Below are 23,818 nucleotides of genomic sequence, written 5' to 3'. Positions count from 1 at the left end.
CTTGTGTAAACTATTCGGTGTATAGTAGCTGTACCAGTCTCGAGTCTCGGAGTCAAAGGTAAGCCAGCTTGAATACCTCTATTACTGCTCGGGTAATGGCTCCTTTAGACGATTTCGTTGCGGAGAAAAGCAACGTAACATCGCCTCGTTCAAGAAAAAAACCTCGAAAACCTCGAACGATAGCACGATAGCAACCACACGCTTATTTACTTCGTATTTTCGGGATCAACGATCTTTGTCCGATAAAGTTATTTTCCGCATAACAACGTGACATCTCCAAGAACGTTTCCTGTTATTAATTTAGACAATTAACTTGACGTATAATTAAATTATTTGCCAATTTGATTCGAAACGTTTATAATATTTTTGATGAGCATAATTACGAGATCGTAGTCCAAAAACAAATTCTGAAGTATGTAAATAATATCGGAATGAATTTTATTATATATATATATATATAATTTTTTTTTTTTTTTAATAAAATTCAAAAAAATATTAAGCAAGCGTATTAATTTATTAATTTACGAATTTATATAATATTCGTTTGATAATTAACGTTTTAAGTTGAATAGACGAATTTATAAATTATAATACAAAAGGAATAGATATGCATGGTTAAATACTTATTGTTAGTAGAAAGATGACAAGATATTGTGTTATAAGAGCGAAACGGCGTTGATCGTACTAACGGGACATGTAAATTCGCGGAAATTATTAACGAACGATTTTTCATGCTTTGCAGCCGAAAAGTTGGCCGCTGATAAAATTACCTTACCCATGGCTGTTAATTAATGGCTTATTAAAGTCTAGCGGTTTCGCTCATTGTGAGAGTAACGGCCTGTGAAAATTGGCCCCTATAATTTTTCGAGTTCGACTTTCAAACTGTATATTTGTTTACTTTTCTTTTTTCATTTACGCATAAAATCTTTTTTCTTTTTTTTCTTTTCTTTTCTTTTCTTTTTTTTTTTCTCTTGATTTTGCAGGTCTTTAATCACAAACGTGAAATTGCTCAATCACGCTATTTACCTTCCCTTCCTTCCTGTTACCAGTAGCACACTCTTTTCACTTCATCGACGTCATTTCCCTCGTCTCGAGTCAATTAACGTTCCCGGGAAATTGTCTGAAATTGAATTTTCCTTTCTCTCCTACTGTCCGAAATGTGAAATCGAGGAGAAATCGTTTTGTCCGCCGCAGATGAATATAGATTTTTAATCGTATTAAAAATATATATTGTTCAGTACTTGGATTATTTCATGATAATATATATTTATTGTGTTTATAATTTAATTGATATTATAAATAATAACAATAATAATATATATATATAAACAAATGAATAATTAATAACGATAATATGTATAGAACTAATTATGGTAATTTTTAACGATAATACCGTGTCACAAGTAAAAATAGTTACTAACTACCAAATGGACGGATTTCGATGGGAGCACTTGGTGAATTTAATTACGCTAAATGAATACATATAAAAAAAAAAAATAAAATAAAATAATTAACTTCGTTCTACTTTTACTATTTTAATAGAATTGTACGTAAGTATTTGGATATGTCGATAATGCATAATAATAAGGTACATTTGGATATCTTAATGCATAATTTGTTAAATAATTGTATTGATTTTGATATCCATTACTTGATATTGTACCTGTTGCCTGATTAGTATCATCTTGATAGATCTGCTGCTGAGTCCAGGATTGTTGACCGACATTCAATGGTTGATTGTTACAACCATCCATATTATTAGATACCATATAAAAGCCAGGTTGGTATTCAACAGCAGGGATAAATAAATTTCTGTATAGTGGAGATTGATAGTAATTACTGATCGATGACCTTGTAGGATAGTTTTGTTGAAAGTGGTCCTTTATTAATGGATTAGAGTTCTTCATTTGAGCCGAGCCGATAATAGGATCACCTCCTTCATTGTATTTCATTTTTTCCTGTAGAAATAAGAAATAATGAATTGGATTAGATAAAATATAGAGATCTAAATCACTTTAAATTAAAATGTAAAATGTATTAATTAAAATTTACATTTTGAACATTGAATTGCGTTGATTTTGACTTTGTATTTGGTACTATTTTAATGGGTCTAGGATCGGGAAAATTTCGTAAATTCGGATTATCCATGACATTTTCTGATTTCGGTGGTACGTAATCAGTTACGATGTCTTCTATACTTGGTAAATTCGAATTGTTTATTGATTCCTGAGAATTTGCCGGATTATGATTTTCCTGAACGTTAAGAGAGATTTGATGGTCAGGATTTATTTTTTCTGGATTTAGATTAAATAAGGTTCCTGAATTAGTTGATTCTTGATCAGATTGCTTTGCCTGGTTTGTCTTATCTAAAAAAAAAAGAAAAAAAAAAGAAAAGAAAATTATAAATATTAAGGAAAGCGATTTTCTTTTTTACAAGCGTTATTAGAACTCTTCTATTTTTATAAAAGATTAAATAAAATAAAAGATCAAAAAATTTGGTTTATTCTATTCAAAACAAAATGAAATTTAAATAATAAATCTATAGTCATTTTATAAAATCTTTATCTGTTTATACATATAATAATATAGTGAATATATTTAACCTTTAATTTCTTTGATATTTGGACTTTGAGATTCAACGAAGTTCGACATAGTTTGACTGTTTAGGGACGAGTCCGATTGAACAGCACCGCTTTCCCCGATTTTCCTAGAATCCCGTGTAATTTGGTTTTCGATAGATTTTTTAAATCGTCGATGAACTACCTGAATAAAATAGATATATAGTTCCTTTATGAACATCAAAATTTTATCCATGCATTTAATGTTCTTTCATTAGAAAGTAAACTTTACCGAAATTTATTTATAGTCCAAATGTTTTACTCACCGAAGGTGTCGAGTGTTGACCAATTAAATAAGACGGATGAACAATTGTATGACCTCCTATTTTCGCTGCATGTAAGGTTTTTGGATATGCGTATCGTGATAAAATGTTATCATTTTGAGTAGAACCTACCAATGGATTGTTGACTTGAGGTCTGTTCAAGTATATAGGAATAAATCTAGATTGTCCATAAGGAAATTCCAATGTTCTATATTGATGGGGCGCCAATAAAAACTCTCTTTGAACTGGTTGATATTGTACATATGGTCGAGTATATTCTGGTTGAACGACAATGTCGGCGATTGTTAAATGTAACGTGATGATTGAAATCTAAAATATAATATTCATAATTAAACATCAGTAATTAATTTAAAAAAGAAAAAAAATAATTCTATCATTCCGTCAATGAAATTTGTTACATTCGAGGATCTTAATGTCAAGGAAAAATGATTTATCAAAAATTATAGAATTTTCTTACCAGTATTTCAAACTGAGTCTTCATGATTCCTTGATAATCGTTCGGTATTTCGCACGAAACTGATCAAACGAGCGAGTCCAACAGCTCATTTATTCGCAAGTTTGCTGACGCTGATGTAGCATCAAATTATACGTTTTTTCTTTACTTTTTGCTATCTGGCATATCGGAGGGGGGAGGGAGGTTTGAAAAATGCAATACGAAAAATATCATATTCGAACTTGAGTCATGAAAAAAAAATAATTGCGTTAATCATTATGAATGTAGGTAAGTCCGTACATCCGCTTAGAAAAGTATTTGGCAGAGGTTGCAAATTTCTTTCTTTTCTTCCTTCTTTTTTTCTTTCTTTTCTTTTTTTCTTTCTTTCCTTTTTTTTTTATTTTTTTATTTTTTTATTTATTTTTATGAAATACACTGGTATTCGAAGAAGAAATAAAGTGGAACATATTTATCAAGTATTTGTTAAGAGTAATTGATCTGCACGCTTCGCTTATTGTTCGTTGCAGCATGGACACGTGTTCAAAGACTGCTCGAGTAGCAGTGAATAGATGTAACTCTCTTCGTGCAAACCATACCACCGCTTACGTTCATCCGCCTGTCTACGAAGTCTTTCCCATTGTCTAGAACCCTTCTGATTTTGGAGAGGGAGTGTTCGCATGCAAGGAAAGCACGCGAGTAAAGCGAGCGTCATGTGCGAACAGTCGATAAGGGTTTCTCTTGCTTCTGTCCCTTTCCGTTCCTTTCACCTCGTCGTTAGCTTCCCCGTTGCTTTGAACATTGTAGGCGTAGTGCAAGGATCGTAGGAGAATATAAAGTAGATTTTCGAAGGGATTCTGATTGTCTTTGAGACGTTTTTTCGTGCCTGATCGTGATTTGATTTTTCTTCGCCCTATATTTCTCTCTCTCTCTCTCTCTCTCTCTCTCTCTCTCTCTCTCTCTCTTTCTGAATTGTTTAAAGTTGTCCTCTTTCGTGGACAGTATTTACTTGAATTTAGTTTGAATAATAATTCAATAGGAGAGTAATAGATTAAGGTCCGAATCTAGTGACCCACTTTTCGTGTTAATCGGGGCACGTCAACAGAAATGCTTGGCCTCGAAGTGCATCGAACTCTTGGAAGGATGCATTTTTACACATTCCATTATAATCTTTTGCAATCGTGCGTTCCATACTTAATGTTGAACGGAAGTCTAATTCAGTGGTGCGCTGAAACTATGGCGTTACTATGGCAAACTATGGGTTGTCGAAAAATTCTTGAGAGATAGCAAATTTTTCATATATTTTACATATAACAATAATAAAAGTAATACATTATGTTTTTACTTTGAAAATAAAAAAAAAAAAAGAAAAAAAAAACTAAAAACTGATGTTAATTCTATATTTTTATGTCTCAAAATAAATAAAAGAAAAAAGCATATATATATATATATATATATATATATATATATATGTATATATATGTATATATAATTAATTTGCGTACCCATTAATTGAAATAATCTGAGCGTATAATTATTCTTTCTTTGTTTTTTTTTTTATTTTTAAAGGTGATCTCTTACTTTTTTTTGATAACATTTGTCTCTACACACGTGAATTTGTTGCAAATAAAAAGTTTTGAATTTTTTTATCTTATTCTTTTCTTTCCACTTTTTTTTTTTTTAATATTTTTGTTTTCACTATCAAATATAGATCAAGAACACTGAATCTTATCGACTTTCTAAATTGTTTAGGTTGCGTATTCGGTACGTGATGCCGGCAACGCATTTGACGCTGCGCGAAGAGGACGTGGTAAGACTGATCTTGGAGTTCCTCCACAGTCGTGACCTTCACATCTCGCAGCTTTCGCTAGAACGGGAGACAGGCGTGATAAATGGACAGTACAGCGACGATGTACTCTTCTTGAGACAACTCATCCTTGACGGACAATGGGACGACGTGTTAGAATTTATTCAGCCACTGGAAGCACTACCGGATTTTGACATGAGAAAATTTACCTATTCCATATTGCGACATAAGTACGTAGAACTATTATGCATCAAGTCGGAAGCAAATCTGATAGCCGCTGGTACAAACGGAAGCGTCGATAATGCTGTCGAAGAAGTGGTCAAAGTTCTTAGCGATTTAGAGAAGGTTGCACCTACCAAAGAGGAATACAGTAGTTTTTGCCTTCTTCTCACGCTTCCACGACTCACCGATCACCTACAATACAAGGATTGGAATCCCAGCAATGCCAGGGTACAGTGTTTCCGCGAAGTTCATCCTTTGGTTGAAAAGTTCCTGCCAGGCGATCGAAAATCGAACGATTTAGTTCATCCAGTAACATCGGCGAAAAATGACAGGCTTATTCAATTGATCATCAAGGGTATACTTTATGAATCCTGCGTTAATTATTGTCAGGCCAAGGCTACTGGTTCAAAAGAAAGCGAACAGGTAAAGAAAATTTATTAGTTTGTATTTTGATTAACATTGTTTTAATTAAATTCATAGGAATCATTATTTTCTATCATTGTATTACAGGTCGAGATGAGTTTTTGCAGACTATTAGACGGTTCTATCGGCTTTAGCGACTCGGATCTGAGCCTATTATCTTGGTTGCAAAGTATACCGCCAGAAACTTTCGCTGTACCTTTCGCTCAAAGAACATTGAACGTTGATGTGGAACGTCTGGAGAGGCCGTCTTTAGAAACTTCATGGACCGAGCATATGTTGATAACTCCCATCAAACCGAAAACTTTTCCTCACAGCGCCATGCCCTTTACAAGACCTAGATCGGCAGCTGACATGATGTCGCGTAGTTTGGTACCAGCTTTAGAGGCTGGTCCAGGTCCTAAGAATATGCCTATACCATCGGCAGCTCTAATGGCATTATCAACCGGTGACATAAATCTTATGTCGAGATCCTCCTTCGCCAGTTTTCATTTGACCGGTTTCAAAAATAACAAATTAATGAATACTAGCGTGGACCGGCTTTTCGAGAACGAAGGCGATGTCTTCCTGAGTTCTAGCTATGCTGATTTTCAATTATTACCATCGATACAAGAAACAACGACTAGTAGTCATCCTAAGGTTCCACCAAGGATCAGAGGACAATCTAAAAGTCCTGAAGGTTAGTAATTTTTAAGTCTTGCTCGTTAATCAAATCGTTTAGAATATTGATTATAAATTAATATATCTTATTATTATTTTTTTTTAACATTAAAAGCTATCAAGGCGGCTGATCCATCAGCGGCGTCAACGCCGGAACGAAGAGTTTCAGGCAGAGAATCGCCAGCACCATCAACAGCTAGAAGTTCTAGAAGAGACTCCTTAGCCGAGAAACCTACTGGTGTAGCAGCAAAAATTACGGAACCATCGGTGATCCCTAACAGAGCTATTCCAGTGGATCAATTTGAGCAGAGCTATAACGGTGATCTATTTAAAGAATATCAGAAGCAAAAACAAAAATTGCAAGAGACCATTCAACAGAAGGAAAGGGAAAGGGACGAATTGGTTAAACAGTTGTCGACTCCGTTACCTGCTCAAATAATAGAAAAACGATTACAAGCTGACGGGTAAGTCGAGAACAATCTCGAAATATCTTTCCTTCTTCAAGATCTACATAATTTAAGATTCATAATCGTTTCACGTAAAGCCGGTTTCGAGTAACGATCTTATATAACGACCTCAACCTCACGACTAACTAAGAAGGAATGCTCGATTAAAGGTAACAGATATGCATTTACAATTTCGTCAGCTTTATAGTTTGATTTCTTGCCAAAGTAAATATCTAGCCGAGATGGTTCACATCACGTACAATGGCAAATAGTATCATTTTCCCTGCTACATCGCCATCGCCGCCGCGTCGAATTGCAGTTAATCAAGCCGAGTGGTTGATTACATTCCCCGACAGATGGCAGTATTAGAACATTTAATATATATCGCGATCCGAAACGCGCGTCAAAAATAGATCGTTCGTGTGGTCTAGACACCGATGTGGCGCCATTCGAAATAGCAGCGGGAATTGCTATTAAACATGTTTCTTATTTTTTTTATTTTTTTTTTTTTTTTTCGGATTGTCTGGCACTGACCTTGAATACCATTCCAGCGATACCTATCTACCTCTAACTTTGTCTTGTTATCAAAAAGAAAATCATCGATTTCAAAATAGATCAAAATAGATCATCCCTTTAGAGGATCATATTCGATCAATCATCTACAACAACCAGTTGTATATCGTTTGTTACAGTTTTTCAATGGTATTTACGCGCATAACATCAACACCCTGTTAAGTTGCAAAGTTAAATAGATTTATGTGGTCGCTCAATCGAAACACAAGTTATAAAGATCAGACATTACGGATATTCCCATAGCAATAATAGGCTTGGCCTCGATACGATACGATACGATACGATGTATCGACCCCGATTTGATTTAAAACGAAAGTGGAATTTGAGTATGGTTCATTGACATCCACGATGGGCATTGTTTCGAGGCCGGATACCGGATGTATGGAACCACAGTCACGGGCGAAATCGTGACCGTATGGGTTTGCTTTGCCATTGCTCGTCTGCTCTTCGGTGATTCACTCTCATAGCTTTGTCGTACATATTTATGGTGTCATTTTTTCGTTCATGCGCGTGACTGCGTTGAAAGGTACGTGCGAACATCAGGAATCTTTTGAAATATGTTCCTTCTTCTTGTTCTTTTTTTTCCTTTTTTCTTTTTTTTTGGTCAAGATATTCAAGATAAAAATAGATGAATCTTGAATAACTACACGCGGAATTTATCGTGGATTAACTTATTATGTCGACTAACGGAGCAGAGATTTTTGAAAGTGCTTTGTTTTAGTTCGCTTTCGTGTCTAAATTTCTCTTTTCTAGCTTACTTTTCTTCTCGTTGAAATTCCTCACATCTTCGGTTACATTTAGAATGGCAATGATCGATCTTCTCGTTACATTTGTTCGTTGCTGAAATAAATTCCGCGGAAAACTTATTTCTTCGTTTCTCTTGGATTGGATTTCACTGGATGGTCGTTCACGTCAAAGGCAAGATCAATGTAAATGCTGTGGCTTTCTCTGCTCCAAAGAATCAATTTGAATCGCATTTGCGAAGATATACTTGGCAATTTCGTTTCATGTTAACGTTTATCTCTGCTAACTCATCTATCTTCTATCTCGTATTATTCAAAAAAGAATGCATTTAACGCAAATGTTCCCGATTTCCAACAAATTAAACTTTGTTTTTGAAGAACCATACTTTTGAATTAAATTAAGCAAATTTCCCATTGTATAATTATTTCTATAAAATCTTACGAAAGAACGGAACGCCTTACCTAGTTTAAGGAAAGTTATTCTATTTGAAAAAAAAAAATGTCTAAATATTTCTTACGGCTTACTATATATATATATATAACTCGATGTAAATCAGTGAAAACACGATTGTTAGTCTGACCTGTTGATGTTAATCAATTGCATTTCATTCGTATGTTCGTTCAACGTGCGTAGAGTATAAATCCATAGTATACATCGTTTAGAACAAGTGAAATAACTGTGCCGCACCGGTTCTTTCTTGAAAGCCTTTCGATTCACGACATCTGCTGGATATCATCTTCTAGCGAATGAGCTACGCGTCTACTACGTCCGGACCTTCTTACAGATATACACTTCTTCCTTCGAGAAGAGTAACCATCTCTACTCGAATAGAAACCAATTTAACGTACTCAATCCAAAATGCTCTCGGTATAGATACATTTATCAAATTCATGCAATAAGGAAAGTGTTAATTTTTGTAACTCGTTAAATGGGAAGGAACAGGAGGACAAAAGTTAAGAAGTTTGCATGAAGTAAATAAGTACCTATTTCTTTATGAATAGTTAATATTTAACCAACGAGAGTGCAACGTACTATTTATGAATTTTAAATCGATAGCGAAAAGCCTCGTGAAAGTTAAGTTTCACGTGGCTACTCGTGCGGTGAGCATATGCGCTTCCTTCGATCACAATGCTTTTTATACGTTCTGATAATTCAAATAATATTTTTATTCGCCAATCTATATATTTCCCTATATATATATTATAAAATATAAAATATACTATAATGCATCTAAAACAGGTCGCTTGGAATAAGAATGAATAATCATCAAATGATAGCTAGTTCGATATTAAACAACTTTTACTCTTGAAATATTTCTTTTCATCTTCATAAATTGAGAAGGAAATTTGAGCGACTTCTTTTGCTAATTCTTTTATTTTTTTCTTTTTTTTTTTTCTTTTTTTTTTTTCTTTTTAACACTAGTTTACCCTCTATATTACAAACGTTCCCCGAGAAGAGATAAAGTTTTTAAGATAATTCTTTTCTTTCTTTCTTTTTCTTTTTTCCTGTTCGAAAAAGTGATCAATCGATCGATCAATCTATCAATCGGAATTTCATTTTCATTGGGAGAAGCGTCAATGACGTTATCAAACGTTGGCATCGCATCGACAGGAATGGAACGAAAACAGGCTATGATAGGTCGCGACTAACGATACGCTTTGTTATTACGAGAGAAGTCAGGCACACACAGCGGTCAGAACTGTTGGTTCTAATGGCAGGAGGCTGTCGAGTGAAGCTCGTGGAACGGCTCCTGCTCGACTCGCCGATACTCGACGCCAAGCTTCCTTCGTGGCAGCATCGCGACGCCGTGCCAGTATATCGCGAGTACAACGAGCTTGTTTGTCTGTCTATCTGATCTTTTTCTTCTGCTTCTTTTTCTTTTTTTATTATTATTATTATCATTTTGTTTTTTTTTCTTTTTTTTTTTTTCGTCAGAGAACGCGAGAGAAACGAGTTCAAATTCCGCGACTTTTCTACTGATTCAGAGATACGAACAGTGAACGATTTTTTTTCCTTTTATTTTTTTTTGTTTTTATTTTCTTTTTTCCTTTTTTATTGAAATAAATAACCTTCGTGTTGATATTTTTCCTTCGTCTTGTTTTGTTATTGTTTTTCTTTCACTTTGTTGTTTTTTTTTTGTTTTTTTTTTTTTTTTGTTTTGCCTCTTTTCGTGAGTGTACTCGGAAGGAACGTTCTCTTCTACGAGTGGAATAGTTAGATTCGCATTACGATGTCGAATCATCGTAACTGAAGGAGCTCAGAAGCGTGTAATTGATACGTGGAAGGAACGCTAGCGAGGATGATTTATCACAAGCCGACGACACCGCGATTCCGTATCGCCGAGCGTGTTTGCGTGTCTGTAAACAATCGTCCAGTATACAATAAACAAAGTCACAGTAGCAGTTGTAATCTAAGAAGCTCCGTCCCTACACCGCCCTGTGTTAATCGGTAAATCGTTATCTTTTCTTTTTTCTCATTTTCTTTCTTTCTTTTTTTTTTTTTGTTTGTTTTTAATAATCTCTTTGAATTATAAAAGTGTTCGAAAGATAAGAAGATATCGCTTTAATTTTATTAACGTTAATTCAATACATTCAAATTTTTTTAAACCATTCGAAAATATCGTCAACAAATATTTCGATCTTCATAATGTGGTTCGAGATTATTCGATATTTTTCCTTTGCCACGGATCGCAGGTGCGCCAATTTCAAGCGCGGATGTGCGATGCATTATGAATAATTTCCTCTCTTTTCCTGCTCACAAGGAAATTAACGATATGCGCGCTCTCATTTTCGTGATTCATCCAGCCATTTCTTGGACGAGTCATGTATACATTTTGTCTAAAAATTGTACCGTTTTTTCAAAGAAATGAAAAGAAAAATAAACAAATAATAAAGCTAAAAAAAGAAAAGAAAGAAAGAAAAAGAGAATCGATGAAGTGGACTCGATGATGCGGCATGATATTGTCTAACGGAACGAAGACTATAACGGACGACAAATCGCGAAATATTTGCGATAAACTATTTTTGGAAAATGGTGAAATCCCGTAGAATATTGGAATGAAACGTAGCGCAAAAAGAAAAGATATGGCTAGCGGAAAAAAATACGAGATTAAGGGAAGCTTGTTTGTTAGGTGCTACGTGTTTTAGTATTTCATACTGCCGTTAACCTTTAATTGGCTGCCTAATAATAATTTTATGATGAGATTTTATATATGTACATATGTTAGGTAATGATTATGAATTATATGCATACATACATATATATATGTATATAGTGAATCGATTTAACACAAAATAAATGATAAATTTAATTTTATATTAACAGTAAAACCACTTTCATAATTATTGGTACATTGAAATATGTATGTATTTACAATGTAAATGTTATAATTTATAATGATAAATAATATCAAAGTTTCCGTTAAATTGATTAGACTCTTAGCGAATGATTAATGATCTCGTGGATATAATTTGATTATGTTTTCCTTGAACATTTACAGTATAAAGCAACCTTTGGGTAGCAAAGGTCCATCTCCGGTTCATGCAAGTACACCTGTAAGATCTGGTATTCAATCGCCAAAGCCAATGATAAATGGTTATGATCAAGTCACGTAAGTGTTACGATAAATGATCTTAAATCAAATAGAATGAAAATCTAGGATGGAGCAAAAAATTTTGATCTTTTTTTATTATAGGAGACAAAATTCAGCACCGTGTGTTAACGAATCGGGAATTCACGAGAGTCATTACGATATAGTCAAGACGACGAAGGTAAGTCGCCTTTTTTTTTTCTTTTTCCCTTTTTCATAACTATTTAAAGAAATTCATTCGTGAACTTCTCTCGTATTTATTTTAAATGATATTTAAAATTAATACACAACTTATTATTCACAATTTATCCGTAAGAAAAGTGAAACTCGTTTTGATTTCACTCTTCTTTTTTTTTGAACTTAAAAAAAAAAAAACAAAGAAAAAAGAAAAAAAGAAAGGAATGTACGAATCGATTCTTTCAAGACAGATAAAAGATTTATAATAATAATTAATAGGAAGATTAAAAAGTACTTTTTGTAAATGGATGAAGAACTTTTTAATTCCGGCTCTGAAAGCATTTGTAGTATTTCCTCGAACGTTCTTGACTCGTTGGAAATATTCAGAAATTTCTCGTTAATCGTACTAATTGCTTTTAAGTGGTAACTGAGCGTGGGCAGTCGAGCATTTTCTAAGTATTATCGAACATCGTTCGATCTTTATAAGTTGATTCTCGATAATCATTCGTTATCTCTATCATTCGTAAAAATAATGACTCTTAATTTCAAGAGATATTTAAAATATTATTTGATTATATCCCATGAAAATATGTGAATCTTTTTTTGTGTTGCGTTTGCTTGATATCCAAAAGCGTAGAAAAAAGGCAGGACACGGTGTACTTCCGTTGCCGAAGATCCCTCCGGATAATGTAACAATGGCCGTGTGGCGTCAGCCGTAAATTTGCATTTAAAAGGCTTTTGTAGCTTTACGACGGAAATGTTGAGGAAAAAAAAATAAATAAAAAAAAGAACAACGAGCAAGAGAGAGAGAGAGAGAGAGAGAGAGAGAGAAAATGAAAAAAAATAGTTTGATTATCGTGATTACGAATGACGAATAAAATGTTCTTTTTTTTTTTTTTTTTTTTTTTTTAATCCGGTTTTGTACGAATACATCATGTGCATTCGTTGGCAGTATTCGAAATTGATTAGGATTAATTGTAAATATACGATTGAAAAAAAAATTTCAAATCACAGTTCTTCGAAGTCAGTATCAATCGTGATAAAGTATACCATAACAGTTGACATCATTGTCTTTGTTTGGTTGCGTAGATGAGTCAATAGGTCATGGTCAGTTTCGTATTTCTTTTTTCTCCCCTCATTTTAGTTACCAACGTATCGACTTTTACAAGCAGTATAGAAACGAGAACTTTCCTTATCCGTTGATTTCAGTGAAATTGCAACACGACCGGTCAATTGCAAGTCCGGTAAACTTGTACATACGTACAAGTATTTGAAAATAGAATATGAAAGGAAAATATAACGGTGATTTTCGTCGAGTGGAAATTTCTTATAGGTTGTCGTTATAACTTGTCAACGCGAATGTCTGCTCGTAAGCGTGACGATATCAAAAGGGTTATACGTTCTGTTCATGTTCATGAATATAAACTCGGCCAGAATGATCGTATATGTGTGTGTGTGTGTGTGTGTGTGTGTGTGTGTGTGTGTGTACGAGTCGTGCATTCCCTTGTGGTGCACCGTACATCAATCTGTCACTTGCTCATAATAAACTGGCTGCAGGTAGGTACATATGTATACATTGCAGAATCCAATGGAATATAATAAAAAGAGATCTAAACGATGTATTATATAGAGGATTTCTAATATGATCATTTCAAACTTCACGTCATACTCTCTATTTAATATTAATAATTTCATATTTTCTTTGAATAAAAGATTGATATCATAATTAAGAAGATTCGAGTCAATACGTTCTTTAATCTGTTTAGTAAAACAATTTACAACATCTGCATTATGGAATTCGCAAGGTCTCGGGCACCCACATGTGAAATTCTAACGACCGTTCTAACTATTAGACTCGCTCTTGAATAATCTCGCCTTGCGACGACGCAGTTCGCTCATGCAAATCGAGCGCACGCGTTTACTACAACGAACGTAAGGTACCGCCTTCGGACAAACCGCGAAACATCGAGAAGACGTGTATGTCGTCTCCCCCCCATCCTCTCCCCCTTTCCCACTTGGAGAAACGTTTCGCAAAAATGGTCGTTCAGTGTAGATAATCTTATTTTTCAAGATTTTCTTCTCGCGGTGTTTTTGTTTTATATTCGGTGATAATTAGTTCGTCAAGTTTTGATTTATGAATATCAATGATTTAGACTAGTTATTGTTAAATTTCTTAAATATGCATTGTTGTATAAAATTAAAATCGTCGATTACATATCGATTAGATATATAATAGATTTGTATCAGTTCTATTTTGAAGAATTTAAACGATAAAGAAATTAAAATAATTTGTTCGATTTAATATGAAACTTTTATCTCGTAAAGACGAATCTTATTTTGAATCGTCATAATTCTTCGAAAGGCAAGAATCGTAATGCGATCTTATAGATGGTAATCGTATACCGTTTTATACACTTGTGTCAGTTTTCCGAAAGTATATACCTTTTCCTAGATATCAAATGCATAATATATTTTCGATCATCAAGGTGAACTAGTATCTGTGGATTACCTTATGTGGGTGTCAAAGAAAAACTTGGTAACTCAATAAGTCTATTGTGTATGTTCCATAAACTATTCAACAAGGCGAATTCATCAATGATAATGGATTTTCAATAAAGTCCATAGATATGTCGAAAGTTCAACTTCTCTGTACACATATTTTTTCTCTTACGTTAAAACTATTAGAGTGCACTTAGACATATTTTTCTTCTTAACCCGAAGAAACCAAAGTCATTCGTGCATTCGATAAAGTGAGTTCATAAAGCGAGAGGCTCCGTGGTTCGCTGATTTTAAGCGACGTACTACGTGCTAGGCTATATAAAAGAAGTCTTTGTATAAAGAATATATAAGAACTACATTCGTATGCAGTTTATTCATATGTCAAGAGAAGTGCAGCTCCATCTCGTTGCACACGAAGTCGATTATAGTAGAAATCTGTAGATACATTTGTGTATTACTTGACACGAAGGTTACCAATTAAATGCCACTGAGAGGTAATATTCTGTAATTAAGGTCGTCGATAAAGTAGAAAGGTAAAGTCAACAAATTCCCCCCTTCCCTTCCTCCTCTTTCTCTCTCTCTCTCTCTCTCTCTCTTTCTCTCTCTGTCTTTCTCTAAACATTACATTGCTATTTTGTTGAATACACGAAGATCAGGTATATCTATGAGGATACATCGAATGACATAATGTTAGCTTGTTTGCTTGAACTCCTGAGTCACCGACATTTTGGTCCATAAACGTAATCGAGCTGATCACGTTGCTTGCTTATCGCTATGAAATTTATCTTCCTCAGTAAACTTAGTGAAAGTGACGTACGCGTGTATCTACATAACGTAGACTTGATAGATATTGAGATGAGTTTAAGTTGAAGAAGGTCAAGGTCAACAGAGGTGCATCTTCCTAGTCGCAAGGAAGAATAACTCGGTGAGATCGCATTAAGATCGAGAGTGAGTTTTCAGAACTTTTGATTCGATCTCCCGATATGTCAAGGTCAAGGAAACGAAATTCTCTGTCGTGGATTTACCGCGACAAAGCCATAAGGTTTGACCTAATATGGAGCTATCAGCTTTACGAATGCCTTCGGCTGGTGGGGATCTGTATGGAGAGTTCCTTTGAGGCTCTGGGTCTCTCTCACTCTGGAGGCCAGCAGTGCCTCACCGGACGTGTCTTAAGCAGCACACGCGTTTTCATGTAACCGTGAACGCGTTTACATCACGCCGAGCGTGTCACGATTACCGCAACGCGATGCAACTCGTTCGTTAACCGGAAAGACGATAAACGTATACTGGCCCAAGTTCACAAGATCAAGCCAGTCTGACTATTGACTTCCTCTTGGTGTAAAAGTTTCACGGAGGACGGATTAAAAGTAGCGATTATGTCGAGCATACATCAGCAAGCCGCAATACGTCGGCTTGAGGAACTCTTCAGGGATATAAAACTCGAACAACAACAGAATAATCCTGAATTATTTAAAATAGAGATGAAAATTGACAGATGCTGCGACGTGCACGGAAAGCATGCGAAGGAGAATTGTTGGAATCGTCGTGGTTCAATAGGTAGCATACATCAGACCAGAAGAGACTCCCTCGGCCGTCGAGATGGAAATTCGCCAAATAGAAGAAGTTCTTTGGGATTGCCGATGTCTCCACCGAAAAAGGAACTCCATCCTTCAACCTTTCCCAATACGTTACGAAAAAATCCTTTAGTTGTTTCAACTGGTGCTATTAATCATTCCAGAAAGGAATCGCATTATAATACGATAGCTGGACCAAGCCTTAGAAGAGATCCTATCGGTAGATCGATGGGTTGCTTGAAAAAGGACACTGCATTGAATTATAATTCACCTTTGAGACGAGATTACGTAGCTAAGTCAATGACAAGTCTTCAAAGGGCCGGTCGTCGTCGAGATTCCACTCAAAACTTATCCAATTTATTTGCCAATGATTCCCAATCGATTTCTAAAACTGAACTCGCTTCATCGAGTAAAGATCATTCGAAGAATAAAAGCATCTCCAGTGGAAATCTTAAGAGTTGTCTTGCCGGCTCCAGTGGAAATCTTCGAAGCAATCTTAATGTAACCTTGAGCCGTGACCTCTCGCTCAGTACCAACGGGATTTCAAAGAAGGACGGCAAAACGACGTCGACTATACCGATAACTCTTCCTGGCAGAAGGAGTTCCTTCGATAGGAGAAAATTATCGACGGATTCTTTGGATAACTCTAAGAGAAACTCGTGGGATCCAGGTCGTAGAGGTTCTTCCGGATCGTCCGGGGGTTGGGATGATCCAATTTGGGAAGAAGGAACACAGGATAGTGATCAGGTAAAAAGATCTCTATTTCAAGTTATAATTTGGAAAATTTTTCATGGAAAACTAGGATTAGTTTCTGTCTTCTCTTTGTGAATACAACGTTATCTTAAATATGGTCAAAGTTTTTCTTCCCCAACGATGTGTCTTCTCTTGAAATCACTAGGAGTCACGCTTGAGCTCATTGTCTTCGTCGTTTCCCACGAGGGACAGAAGAAAACTTCTTGAATCTTTGAAAAGGGAGAAAAAGAGAGGGGGACCGACCACGATCCTTCTACTTATGTTAGTGGTTAGATAAAATTTATCGGACCTTGTTAGGAAGTTCTCTTCAGGAGTGGAGTATTGAACGTGGGAAAGCTAGATTATCCGTTATCGCCTACGTCGTTGAACGTTTGGACATAGACATTTATTTATATATGTACGTACGTATATATATTTTACAAGCGTAGATCAAAGATTTCTTTTGGAACTATTCCTTAAGTAAGATATTGCCAAAAAAAAAAAAGAAAAGAAAAAGATAAAAGCGAATGACATAAACCAATTATCTCGACATCTCGATTTTTTTTTAAACGCGTATTCTCAATGATTTAACTTTTTATTTGATAAATTCACAAAACATTTATAAAAAAAAAAAAAAAAAAAAATTCGTTCGATTAATTTCGTCGTTTTACTTCGGATACTTTCGAGAACTTTTCATCGGTTAGGTATGTTCCTCCTGGCACGTGGTATGCACGCATTGGTACGTCTCTTTGTGCTGACGTCATTGCGTGCCATGCATGGTATGAACATGTCACAGAGATTAGTCATCCAACGATTACGAAAGCTACACGCTTCGAGTGATCTTCGCGATCTCTTTAGTCACCACGAACGTTTGATTTTTAGATACACATATTGCGCATTTAGGAATCTACGATGTGGAATATTGTTTTGTTGACAATTCTTTCTACGTTCTTTCAAATAATCATTGTCATTATGAGGAAAGACGATATTATTTTACAATGATTTGTTCATCGACGCATTTAACAAAATATTACTTGCATCTAAGTTAAGATATTAGATACCTGTTATTGGATTTCATGAAACACGATGATACACAGGTGCAACCTACGCATAATCGTCCCTGAATCAACCCACACGTACCAATTCCACGTATCTGGCTTCTTATATTTGATATTTTTATGTCTTCTTACCCTGTCCCTCCTCCCCCTCCCTCCCTCCCTCCTTCCCTCTCTCCATTTCCCTCTTCGACTCTTTTCCTTTATAAACAAAGATTACGTATTCCCGTTTCCCAGCATCCCACGTGATATTCCCTCATATGGTATATTCCAAGGGGAAACGATTTAAAAGTAGTAGACGCGTCATTAAATTAAATCGTCGTACGGATAAGAAACAGTGATATAATTTTTTTTATAAATGGATACTGACCGTAAATTCGTTATTAAGCCGAATAAAAACTATCACGTCGTAATGTCATCGTTGTATCATTGTACCGGTATAAAATATTTTCTTCGGATCTCAGTTATAAGCTATGTTTTCTTAGAACGTAATTACCGGAGAATGATCTTTTTATCCGTCCGTTGTCTTCTTAACGAGATCCTTTTTATCAAGAGATAATAGCTTACTCGTATGACGCTTCACATAATGATTTGATTATCCAAAGCATAAGTGGAAAGAAAGAAGAGGTACGTTTATAAATTAAATAGGATAATTTATTGAAGTAAGGAAACGAAAGGATGTGGAGGGAGGGGGAGGGGAAGAAAAAAAAGTAGATATTCATTACAGTGATTTTACGGTGATCATTTCGTTTATCATCGTCTCATTAATTCTTATAAAGATGATTTCCTCTTAGAAAAGAAGTAGACAATAGTGGGTCAAAAGTTTTTTCTTCTTCTTTTCTTTTCTTTTCCTTTTTTTTTTTCCACCTTTAAATGGCACGTGACGAGGGTCGATTTGTCAGTAAACGATGCAATTTAAGCTCTCGCGAGAATGCAAGTTCTATCTACTTACGCGTGACTTCTCGGTCGACGAACGAGAAACGATTTCTTCGTATATACATGCACGGTGTGGTGTTCTTAACTGTTGTCTCACGGTAAAACGTTCAAGATGATTGACCGATCGAACCTCAGTTCCGTTAGATAAAAAATTTAAGTATATTGAGATATGAATGCAAACTCGTAACATGAAGACATGAGAAAAGAAGAAGAAGGAACGCAGACAGAGATACAATGTAAAAGGGTTCGTTAGCATGTTTTCTCAATGACGATTATCATTATCACGACAAAGACGTAATTGAAAAATACATGTTAATGCAATGTCATCGGACGAGATAATTTTACTTTATGAGTTCTCGTTAAGAATTTTCTTTCTTTCATTAAAAATAATTTGCATTGCGTGGGGTAGGAGGGAGGAGGAGGAGAAAAGAAAGATCGATCGGAACGTCCAGACGAAGTTCTTATGATCTTACAAAAACTAAAGACATTCGCGTTAACGATCGTCTGGATAGTGAAAAAGTAGTAGTGGTCGAAATTCGAATGAAATTATTCACGAAGAAGAGAAAAAGAGAGCGAGAGACGGAGAAAGGCAAACGAGTTAACGCATTGTCTGCGCGCATCTTATTTGCGGCAATCGATCCTTGACATTTGCGTAATGAGAACATTTAACTCCTTTTACTCTTAACGATCTTTCAAAGGATCACAACAAATGTCTCTTCTTTAATTAGATACGAAGACAAACATAAATACGCTGACTGATCTACAACAAAGCAAATTTTTGCGTGGTCGTTGGCGCCGTCTGCTGCGTGCCGGAAATAGGGACAAAGGATTTGCTATGTTCCTACATATCTATATAAATTTATTTCTCATTTTCTTTTGTTTTTGTTTGTTTTAATTGGTGTGCAAAATGTGATCGAAAAAGGTATTGCAGTTTCTCGTCAAAGTTAATATTTAAAGAATTTCTTTAGAATGTTTGTCGATTAGGTGAAAGTCCCTTGTCTCTCTGTGACGTTCGTTTCCTTTTCCTGTTCAGTCATGATTCTACTACACAACACTCATTTCATATATGTATTTATTTTATTCTGTCTTCTTTTTTTTTGCAGTAGTTTAAAGTACAAATCTTACGCGTTTCCTTTGGATAAATAGAAATGTAAACCGCATTTCCTACAGTCGGTATAAGAAGTATCGGTAAAATTTTTTGTGAGGATTTCTGTCTTACCGATAGTTGGTATACATTATTGATAGAATGCTAATTTATCGGTTGAGATTTTTACTCTTCAAAATCTTTTACGATAAATTATTATAAATTTTACGATAATTATTATAATATTACGATAAATTATAATAATTATTATAAATTTTTTTTTTTTTTTAATGTTACGTTTTTTGTGTATTTAGCCATTATTCTTTCTACATTCATGCATATTAATTGGCAGACAATTTGGTATATTACGAGCAGTATAAATATTTTTTCTTTTTTTAGAAATTCGTAATTAAAGAGTTAAGATTTAACAGAAATATATTTGGTATTTAGAAATCGTTAAAAAAAAGTGAACGTGTATTTTATATCTTTTATATAATCATACATACCTTACCTACGTTACTGTCCTCTCAACATTTTTTTCGTATAATGTTAACGATCGTGCGAATTTCTGATAAGTAACATTTCCACCTTCTCCGCTTTACTTTCGACGAGATTTTTAAATTGCCCTTAAGCACGACTGTGTAACGGCAAGTTGTGTCATGGTCCATGTACCTGGAGCGGACGAACCATAATTATACGCATGCACATTCGTAAAGTAAGGTTTCCTTCATCTTATCGAACGTAGAGTTTTTGCGAATAGACTTAGAGAACCGTTATTATTATTTATAATAGAATCGTTAATCTCTAGTTTTCTCACATGAACGTCAATCCGTTAACGAACAGCAACATTATTTTTAATGCATTAAGATCGAACGTGAGACATATTGCATAATCTGTGTTAACGATTTGGTTAAAAGAAATTTACTATATTTCATCGTCATTCGTAAACGTACGTTAAAAGTTAATGAAATTCGACTAAAATAACGATCAGAGATATGTTAGTGAAAGAAGTATCGCAATTTTGTAGTAACTTTTAACGAGTATAAAATAAATTTAAAAAATATCGTATCTCTTTAACGATCGACATTTCACGAGGACGTTAGTTTGGAACTGTATTAAGCCAGTGATCAAAATATATATAAGCAACATATTGATAAACAGACCAACCTGACTTTTTCACTTTAATGCGGTTTTGAAAATTTTTCAAGAAACTGGTCACTTAAGTAAATGCCTCATAAGTAAATAATTTTTCAAGTGATATGTATATGTTGATTTGGTAGGTTGTATTTCTGGTAGGTAGGTAGAAACTCGGTTAACAGGTCCCATTTCTTATGTGACACCTTCGACCTTTTTCCTCCTCTTTCTCGTCACGTGCTCCGTTGCAACGACGTTGACAATCGTGTTTTTTGCCGACTGACGGGCGTTTTAAAATGAAAGAAAGATGACGGAAAAAGTAGGTAATGCCGGTTCTCTCTAGAGAAATTCTTTTCCTTTTTCCATTTTTTTTTCTTTTTTTTTTTCTTCCTTTTTTTCTTTTTCTTTTTTTTTCTTTTTTTTTTTTGTTTATTTATATACAGACAATCGACAGAAATGCTAAAGGAAAATAAAATATTTTTATCTTCCCCATTGATTATATTTCTCCATTTTCACTGTAAGAAAAGAAACTCTTCAAACGTTCAACACTTCGTTAACTTTTCTTTTATTTCTTACTCAAACTCAAATACTTTCGTGACTCACTGGATTAGTTTAATACAAGTAACGCTGATAAGAGAAACATTTTCGTTATTCTAATCGTTATCGAGATGCATTTATAAAACAGTCTTTCACTTATCCAATGGCATTGAAAAGTATAGCCTCGTTTGAAGTGAACTTAATAAATCAAATGGAAATATTTGCACAAAGTATCGCGTGATTTAATGCCATTCGTTTGATTTCGAAAGTTAATTTTAATAGCGAAGCTAATGTTATTGATCAATGTTTACGTATTTTATCATTGACATGTGCACAAAGTCATAATCTTACGGGAAACAAAACACAAGAAATTATTTTAATTTCGCAAGAAATTTTGACGAATTTTCATTAATTATTAATTTTCATTAATTGGAAATAAATTTGTATTTTCCGCTATACTGGATCATGGGAATTTTTTGTTTTTGTGTCACAGATTAGATATACTTTCTCTAAAACGCATACGACCGATAGGTATCTGCATTAAACATTCCTAAGTCGTCACTGTCAGCGTCGACTCATCGCGATTATATGTTTCACGACCTATTTCCAACACAGTGGATTTCGTTGGATCCTCCAACAAATTGGTGCGGAGAAAACTGGTCTTCGTGGCTGCCCGCTCGATCGCACCTCGGCCGTTTCTTTTCCTTTCTTCTTTCTGTTTTTTTTTTTGTTTCTGAACGATAAAGAGAACGAATATTAATTAGTTTCTTTCTCCTTCTCCCCTTTTTCTTTCTTTTTTATTTCTCACTTTCTCTCTTTCTTCCTTTTTGATCATCGATCAGTTACAATTTTTATAAATTTGTTTCGCATGTCAAGATCTATTTGGATCTAAATGTTTGTTTATTTATCTCCTTTGTGAAATCTTTCTCATTAATGTTTATAAACAATTCAATATGTGAGATAGTAATCAAATAGTATATACATATACTATATATATATAATAGTATATATATATATATATATATATATATATATATATATATATATATATCTGATCTCTAGCGAAAGGAAATCTTGCGTGGGTTTGATTTGCCGCGCATGAAGATTTTCAGTGGATGAAAGAAAGGAGAGTGAGAAGAGAGAAAGAGAAAGAGAAAGAGAGACGGAAAAAATAAAAAGGATTGCCGCATCGCCACGAATTATTAACGGAGCGTATCGGAGAAAGCCAAGAATGGAAAATTGGAATTGGCTTGATCTCTAAAGTCACTGTCACTGAGATATTTAAAATCTCTTAAATTTCCTCCTTTAATGTTAAGAGAATAGATAGTTAAGTCGTTAAACTCTTTTCGTTGAACGAAATATTAATATATAAAATTAATCAAATCAAATATATATTATCGCAATTCGAATACGTCTTATTATTAACAAACATAAATATTAATAAGCAATTTAATTGTAGACTTTTTCTAATACACATGTACTGATTTCACAAAGATAATTTCATTAAATAAATACATTAAATAATTACATATAAAATCGCTTCGAGTAAAATGAAAGAAATCTAAAAAAATATAATTTATTGTGATTTTAAATATTTATCAGTCATCATTACAATAATATAAAATAATTAAAAAAAAAAAAATATATATATATATATATATATGTTTCTCAAGTCACTTTCATAATCATCTTCTTTTAATATGATGATCAGATATGAGCTCTTTTCTCTCGCGTAACGATCTTATTCGTGTGATAATTTACGAGCAACGTGAACATGTAGCCAATAGTACGAGAAAAGATGAATGATCTGATCGAGAGTCTTGGAGATATCTATATTAACAGACCCACCCTCATTCTCACTTCCTGCGTATAACGTTGTCACGATTTCTATCGCGAGCTAAACCATTTCAAAGCGGATGGGCCTAATCTTTAAAGTCGTCGGAGAAGAGAGTTCTAGTGAAAGCGAGAGAGGATGGAAAACGAACGTGTCAGTACCACCACCTTTTTGATCATTTAATATTTTTCCTTTCTTTTCCGTTTTATTTTATTCGAATATCAAACTCTCTCGATGAATGAAATCACGTTCTCCTTTAGCGAGTCCATTCCTTTATCGTTTATCTTTATTTTGTACGTTAATTTCGATATATCAGAAAAGTTTTTAATCATGGAAATGAAATTATAAAATCAACGATATTACATTTCACGCGCGAAGGAAGTATATATATATATATATATATATATATATATATATATATATATATATATAACTGTTGTTTTCTCATAAAATAAAAATCATC

At 34.2% G+C, this 23,818-nt stretch overlaps 3 protein-coding genes across 8 annotated transcripts in view; 2 read left to right on the top strand and 1 right to left on the bottom strand.

Moving 5' to 3' along the window:
- Positions 1-23,818, top strand: part of LOC124426674 (WD repeat-containing protein 47) — a 45,192-nt gene that overhangs the window by 8,168 nt on the left and 13,206 nt on the right. For all 5 annotated transcript variants that reach the window (XM_046968673.1, XM_046968682.1, XM_046968700.1 and 2 more), the window contains 5 exons: positions 5,085-5,784; positions 5,872-6,460; positions 6,557-6,905; positions 11,704-11,814; positions 11,899-11,974. In XM_046968673.1, coding sequence (XP_046824629.1) covers positions 5,085-5,784; positions 5,872-6,460; positions 6,557-6,905; positions 11,704-11,814; positions 11,899-11,974 — 1,825 coding nt within the window. The remainder of the gene's footprint in view (positions 1-5,084; positions 5,785-5,871; positions 6,461-6,556; positions 6,906-11,703; positions 11,815-11,898; positions 11,975-23,818) is intronic.
- Positions 1,341-3,480, bottom strand: LOC124426764. 2 transcript variants are annotated; one of them, XM_046968868.1, is made up of 6 exons: positions 3,360-3,480; positions 2,885-3,211; positions 2,604-2,763; positions 2,053-2,366; positions 1,664-1,958; positions 1,341-1,469 (listed from the first exon to the last, which is right to left on the bottom strand). In XM_046968868.1, the coding sequence occupies exons 1-6, from the start codon at positions 3,381-3,383 to the stop codon at positions 1,465-1,467; spliced, it is 1,125 nt and encodes a 374-aa protein (XP_046824824.1). In that variant the 5' UTR covers positions 3,384-3,480; the 3' UTR covers positions 1,341-1,464. The 2 variants fall into 2 exon arrangements, with proteins under 2 accessions (XP_046824824.1, XP_046824814.1); XM_046968858.1 differs by lacking the exon at positions 1,341-1,469 and having other exon boundaries at positions 1,516-1,958.
- On the top strand, positions 13,578-17,316 carry LOC124426773. Its single transcript, XM_046968881.1, has 2 exons — positions 13,578-16,790; positions 16,942-17,316. Exons 1-2 carry the CDS (start codon positions 15,846-15,848, stop codon positions 17,071-17,073), a joined length of 1,077 nt encoding a protein of 358 aa, XP_046824837.1. The 5' UTR covers positions 13,578-15,845; the 3' UTR covers positions 17,074-17,316.

Source organism: Vespa crabro, chromosome 1, assembly GCF_910589235.1.
Source record: "Vespa crabro chromosome 1, iyVesCrab1.2, whole genome shotgun sequence".
NCBI classification, from domain to species: Eukaryota; Metazoa; Arthropoda; class Insecta; order Hymenoptera; family Vespidae; genus Vespa; species Vespa crabro.
This window is presented reverse-complemented; position numbering and strand designations above follow the sequence as displayed.

Excerpts from the sequence above, each read along its gene's own strand:
- LOC124426773 (XM_046968881.1), top strand. The coding sequence starts at position 15,846 with ATGTCGAGCATACATCAGCAAGCCGCAATACGTCGGCTTGAGGAACTC. Across the intron at positions 16,791-16,941 it reads GAACACAGGATAGTGATCAG|GAGTCACGCTTGAGCTCATT; the intron begins GTAAAAAGATCT and ends TGAAATCACTAG.
- LOC124426764 (XM_046968858.1), bottom strand. The coding sequence starts at position 3,383 with ATGAAGACTCAGTTTGAAATACTG. Across the intron at positions 3,212-3,359 it reads AGACTCAGTTTGAAATACTG|ATTTCAATCATCACGTTACA; the intron begins GTAAGAAAATTC and ends ATTATATTTTAG. Across the intron at positions 1,959-2,052 it reads CGCAATTCAATGTTCAAAAT|GAAAAAATGAAATACAATGA; the intron begins GTAAATTTTAAT and ends TTATTTCTACAG.